The sequence below is a fragment of the Octopus bimaculoides genome, chromosome 9 (genome assembly GCF_001194135.2).
Source record: "Octopus bimaculoides isolate UCB-OBI-ISO-001 chromosome 9, ASM119413v2, whole genome shotgun sequence".
NCBI classification, from domain to species: Eukaryota; Metazoa; Mollusca; class Cephalopoda; order Octopoda; family Octopodidae; genus Octopus; species Octopus bimaculoides.
Window position 1 is genome coordinate 59,682,609 of NC_068989.1, and position 6,964 is coordinate 59,689,572.

A 6,964-nucleotide genomic window follows, 5' to 3' on the forward strand; every position below is an offset into this window, starting at 1 on the left:
AAATTCTTCACAGTGGTGGCCCAGTATGGCCGCCGCAAGTCTCACGACTGAAACAAGCAGAAGATAAAAGATATTCGACAAAAACGGTCGGGCGAAAGTTGAGAGTAAAGCAACGAGAGTCCGTAACTCCGTTTCGATTTCATCCACTTCATATACAGTATTTTCATCTTTGCAAGCGTCACAAGACCCCTTTTCTCCTACCTTACTCTAGAACAGTGGTTTTGCAGTATTTATCTAGTTTCATTACTATTTAAAGTTTGATAGATTCGAAATACTCCAAATTAAAATCGTATTTTATTTAAATAAGCGCACAATTCTAATGCAATTCAGTACATAATGTACAATATTGTTGTAGACTTAGTTTTTGTGAGAAGATTAAAGTTGTGACACCAGAGTTTGGATTTATGGCTTGGTTTCTGAATGAGTTACCAGTATATCTGAGCTTGAAACAAATAAGCCATAGATTTGAACATGCTAAGGTACATTGTCGAAAATCCAAGTTCACACACATTGGTCCTTGGAAATGGAAAAGGTTCGCCGAAGGCTAGATTCAGTAACATCGAATATTCTATTACTCCTTTCTGAAACCAGAATGATACAATACTCTGGACAATTGCAAATGTGCTGTGGATCAATAATCATTTGTCAACTTCAGGGATCCGTCTTTTGTAGACTTGGGAGCCAGTTATTACATCGTTAACAGCAAGAAATGACTGTTTTATCCATGCAATGTTCTTCGGTTGTATTGCAAGTGACTCGTCTGGACACGCTCTCTTACCTTTTTTCCATTGAATTCGTGCTTTTTAATGTATTTTGATACTGTAGCTACATTCGAAACCAAATCGATAAATTGCCATGTTAAATTCACGGTTTAGTAACAGCTTTTTCATGTAAGTGGTCCGAGTTATGGACCAATCAGCAACCTGACATCACATGATAGATCATTCAAGAAACTTCCTGAAATAGGCAGACTTTGAGCCCCAAACCCAAGTGTTCAGAGGCCCGCTGCTAAGCTAACCACATACTCATTTTGTTGTTTTAACAGTTGTTATTACGGCTCTTGCTCAACCTAAATATAGTGCTACGGTTCGCCAACGTGAATCTGGAGTGTATATTTTCTCTTGTCTTGACAGCTTGATTACAGAGCTTTTTTAATCAACTATCTGTAATAGCTACGTAATAGCTTTTTCCAGTGTGTAAACTTTGTTTCTGCAATTTCTAAATCATGACCAACATGAAAATCATTTGTATGGTAAAATAAAATTCTGTTAATTGTTCACAGGTGTGCATTCATTGTACGCAACCTGATTTCAACTCGTCTACCAACATTTCATATCTCTCATTCTTTATCTATTTTAGCAACCATCTTCAACACTTCATAACAATATCATCGATGTTTTCGGTAACAACTTGTATCTTAGCAACATCTACCATGCCATCTACTTGCCGAAGAATGCTTTTATTGGAGACAGAAACTCTTGATAGGTTGTTTTTATTTGGTGCTTGCCTTTCATGTTTCTCTCACAAGAATCTCAGCCCCAGGCATGATAAATTCCACTGTTGCTATGGAGCTTCTTTTGCATGACATGAAATTTGCAACTTCATATGTACAGACTACATTTAGCTTGCGTCACAGCAAGATGCCCCTTAGAATTCGGCGATTGAGCTTCCAAAGTGCGTTCGAGGTTTTGAAATTCTTCCCAAGTTGTTCTCCCATCGTGAATGTTATAAAGAAATTCATGTAGTTACTTAGGTTTCATCATCTTTTTAGATGTCAACCTATTCTCATAAGTGAAATATTTGAAAATACCAACTAGAGCTACTTACATGAAAAATAAACAATTCCTATTAACTCAGCCATGTTTCATTACGGCCTGTCACAACATAGCATACACTCATTTACTGCGGATTCTGGAGTGATACCGACAGAAAACTGATTCGATTTTTAAAAGTCTATCAGTTAGAGGTGAATACTTCATGTGTGTCCTTTGGGAGTCAATCTCTTTTCTGAAGTGTGATTAACTTCACATCGGATTGCATGCTCTTCTCGCTGTACTCTAGTTGGGGTAATTATACAGTGTTTGGAAATCTCTGATCCCGAGAAACTAATATTACTTATTAATACCAGAAACGACGGCCTAATGAGGTTCACTTTATCAGAGAAAAGATAAAGCTTAATTTAAATTATTGGTTGGTTAATTAAAACGTGTTCTGGAAAATTGTACCTTTGATGTGGAACATTTTATTTATAAATTTAAATTATGCATTAATTACGATGTAATTAAAATACTAAACTATTTACTCTCTAGTGAATGGCTTCGCATGTAGTTGTCTTCTACCGGCGACAGTATAAATCAAGGGAGGCTACTCTATGTTCTTTGGTTATTAATAATGGCGCCGACACGTGTGATTACTTCGTCTGGAGAAGATTTAGAAAAACGACTTGCTGACTTACTCATCAGTAAATCTGAACAAGCATTCAAATCTGATCGTCTGTTTATAATTGGTGTTTCTGGAGGTAGTGTATCTAAATATTTGTGTAACACTTTATGCAAGCTCTCGACAAACTGGTCTAAATGGCGAATCTTTTTTTGTGATGAACGTTACGTACCTCATGAAGATCCCGAATGCACATATAAATACTACAAGGAAAATTTCTTGTCTAAAGTAAAAGATATGTCTGCTGATCATATATATCCGATTAAAGCTGATCTTCCTATTGATCAATGTGCTAAAAGTTATTCGGAAACAATTGCTGCTGTATTTGACGTAACCCCAGGGACTTTTCCTCGCTTTGATGTTGTCTTACTTGGGATGGGACCTGACGGCCACACATGCTCTCTTTTTCCAGGACATCATTTGTTGGACGAGAAAGTAGCTATAGTCAGTCCAATCACTGATTCTCCAAAACCTCCACCCGGTCGAGTAACTCTGACTTTGCCTGTACTCAACCGATCAGCTTGTGCTATTTTCATGGCCACCGGTGAAAATAAAGCTGAATTGGTGAGGAAAGCCTTAGAACCTGTTGACAGCGATGGAGACATGATACCTGCCGGCAGAGTGAGCCCAGTCGATGGAGAATTAATTTGGTTTTTGGATGCCGCTTCTGCCAAACAGCTGAAGCATTAAGAATACAGCTTTGCAAGAATATGTTTACAAGAGCGTGTTTCCATGATGTGTTATTTCTGTTCAAAAAAGAATATATCTATTGCTGTCGACAGTATAACCTACAAACTTTACATTCTTAAAGCGATATTAAGGAAATATTATTCAAACATTTTCTGCTACTTTTGATATAATAAATACAAAAATTAATCACTATCTACGTAGTTTTTTTTTCCCCCTCACTTTATCGGTTTATTAATGTTTACAACAAAATTATTTAAATTTATTTTTACTGTGATTCAAACTGATAGACCATATTTTTCGTAACATTTATTGTTCCTATAATCTTACAAATTATAAGAATATATTTCATAATCACATGTCGGTACTATATTACAAATTGGATGGACAGCCCCTAGCAATTATGGTCAGTCAAATCTAGAGTTGAACGATTGGTAGCAATCTACTAATTCAGCTTGGCTGAAATTCTGCTTCATGATGCGAAGTGAACAACAAACCAAGGAGTTCTCTGTACTTAGTAAACTATGGCATACTTATAGTAATATACAATGTTATTAGCTCTGCTGCTGCTGCTGCATAAATAACTACTCAAATATGGGTAGGAGGAGGAGGTTACTTTTAATGTGTACACTTAAACTTCGGTTTTTAATATCATACATACAATGCAATATTCCTTCCCAACTCAATTGTTTGAGAGAACACACTTTTAACTATATTCGCTGACTCTCTTAGACTTCATACTAAATGTTTGGTTCACTCCAACTTCCGAATCCAAACTCTATCCCTTTGGCTTTAACAAACCATCAGTCTGCAAAGGTTCAAATTAACCTAAACATACAAAAAACCCTACAAAGACATGTATAACAGCATTCAGAATTTGAGGTGAAACTGTTATGGGTCTGCCTTAGTGACAATAAATCAAAAATGGGCTTTGTGGAATATTGAATAAAATTCAGTTACTATGAGGAATAGGAAGATTATTGTTTCTCTATGTAATCTTGAGTATGTAAAGTAACAAGATGGTCATAACTAGAGTGTCCTCAATCTGGACTGAGCCGAGATTAAGCAACAACTTTAAGTATATCTAAGAAATAATATAATCAGCATAATTAATTAGCTAAACAGGGAAAAGAAGAGTAGGCTCAGCATGAACATCATTTCACTTCACTATCAGGATGGGCTGAAAAGTTCATATGCTGACTATGAAGCAGTGATGGTAGAGCTGTAAAATCTTACATCCATTTCAGCTCCTCTTCTTATTAATAACTGCATTGTTTCTTTCCAGGTAAACTGATATCTGACTGTTCAAAGAAGACTGAAGTAACTAGTAGTAACTTCTCTTGAAAAATCAACAATATTTGACATTGTAGCCTTGTCAAGTACCTGTAGAAAAAGGGTTTAGTCCCCAAGGACATTCATACTGACATGATTGTTACATTAGGAGATGACATCCCAGCTTTATCATCAGTGCACAAGTGGCAACTGAATTTAGGAGGGGAATGGAGAGTCTTAAAAGACAACCCAAGTTCTGGACGTCCTACAGCTGCCAGCACTGAGGAAAACATTGATTGTGTTCACTTTATGATGATGGATGACAGGCGATTGACTATAAATCAAATACCCAATGCTATTAGCATATCCCATGAGAGAGTTGAGAATATTCTGCACCATAAACTTGGCATGACGAAGGTTTCTGCTCAATGGCTGCCACATCTACTGACACCTGATCAAAATGGCAAAAGGCTGGACACATCATAGGGACCCAGCTGATTTCCTAAGCTAAGATGAGTGTTCGGTTCATCACCTTCAGCCAGAAATAATCCATGCAGTGGAAACACCCCTCCTCAACTGCTCTAAAGTCTAATGTCATTTCATTTGCAGGGAAGGTGATGGCTTCAGTTTTGAAGGATGAAAATGGTATTGTGTTTATTGACTCATAGGCACAGGAGTGGCTGTGTGGTAACTAGCTTGCTTACCAACCACATGGTTCCGGGTTCATTCCCACTGTGTGGCACCTTGGGCAAGTGTCTTCTACTATAGCCTCGGGCCGACCAAAGCCTTGTGAGTGGATTTGGTAGACAGAAACTGAAAGAAGCCCGTCATATATATGTATATGTTTGTGTGTGTGTCTGTGTTTGTCCCCCCAACATCGCTTGACAACCGATGGTGGTGTGTTTACGACCCCTTAACTTAGCAGTTCAGCAAAAGAGACCGAAAGAATAAGTACTAGGTTTCCAAATAATAAGTCCTGGTGTCGATTTGCTCGACTAAAAGGCAGTGCTCCAGCATGACCACAGTCAAATGACTGAAACAAGAATAAAAAGAATAAAAAAAAGAATATTTTCAAAAGGGCCTCACCATAAATGGAGAATACTATGCCAACTTGCTGAAGTAGTTTTGAAAGGCTATCAAGACAAAATGCCCAGGAAAACTGACAAGAGGGGTTTTGTTCCATCAGGACAATGCTCCAGCACACAAGCCATTAGTTCCAGTGTTTGCTGTGCATGACTCTGGGTCTGAATTGGCTGATCATCCTCATTTTTCTGATTTAACCCCATCTGACGATCATCTGTTCCCCAACATGGAAAAACACTTGGCTGGGAATCAGTATCGTAGTGATGAAGTCATATCAGCTGTTGACTTTTTTGCCCAAGAGGACGAAAGCTTCTTCATCAATGAGATCCAAGCATTGCAACAGTGAAAGAAGAAGTGTGTGGACCACAAGGGGGTCTATGTTGAAAAATAAACCTCATTTGGTTACATTCCATGAGAGTATCTTGGTCAGCCTAAGAACTTTACAACCAACCCTCAAACATACTAAATGTTAGACTAGAATCTTATCTAGAGGAAGATTTTTCTCTCACCTGCTTAATGTTAAAAATTATTGTGTGCATGTGTGTTGATACATGCACCATTTAGTTTTGTCTATTTTTTTCAAATGAAGGATCTACCATTCCACATCTTTCAAAGCACAGAGCCAGCAGATGTTTTGTTTTGGGGAAATGACAGTATCCAACCTTATAGCACAGTAATTTTTGGAGAAATGAAAATGTAAGCAGATACAAATGCATGCAAGCACACATACATATTCGCAATGGTCTTTCAGTTTCCATACAAGACACTTGCCCAATGTGCCATGCAATGGGACTGAACCGAAGACCACGTGGTTTCAAAAGAAAATGCTTAACCACGCAGCTAGGAATTTATACGTTTCTCTCAAGTTTTGAAATCATCTAAAGATTCCAAAACTCAAAGTACACTTCTAGTTTTGTAAATGCCATTATCTGATTAAACATGTATCTTCAGTCTGCTATATTATTGAGTACTTTACCTTACATCGAGGCTCTCCTAGTTTTTTAAGCGTGTACTTACAAACACGCAAACATGCATGCATACACTCACAGACACCCACACACATATATAATAGAGAAAGCATGTGTGGCTCTAACTGTATAGAAGCAGAAGGAAACCTAACTAGGTGGAAACTCTATATTTTCAATACTTATGACCTCAAAAGGTTTCAGTGCTAAACATGACTATGGTTGAAGTGCTTTCTTACACTTCAGCTCATATACAGGTTAAAAAAGGTGTTATCTTTTATTTTTACACTTGTTTGTCATTTGATAAGGGCCCCTTGAAGGGTTTAAATCCAATAAATTGGCCCCAAGAGTTATTTTTTTAAGCCTAGTACTTATTCTGTTTGTCTATTTTGCCGAACCACTACATTACAGGAAAATAAACACACCAACATCAACTAGCAAGCAGTGAAGCAGGGTGAAACACAGATACAAAGACATATATATATATATATACTACCGCTCCGGCAGACACTCTAGCC

The 6,964-nt window shown here is 37.5% G+C and overlaps 1 protein-coding gene across 1 annotated transcript; it reads left to right on the forward strand.

Annotated features, from left to right (window-relative positions):
• The first annotated feature begins 2,347 nt into the window (after positions 1-2,347).
• LOC106871026 (6-phosphogluconolactonase) lies at positions 2,348-3,321 on the forward strand. The gene has a single exon (XM_014917284.2). It carries the CDS (start codon positions 2,392-2,394, stop codon positions 3,127-3,129), a length of 738 nt encoding a protein of 245 aa, XP_014772770.1. The 5' UTR covers positions 2,348-2,391; the 3' UTR covers positions 3,130-3,321.
• Positions 3,322-6,964: the final 3,643 nt, after the last annotated feature.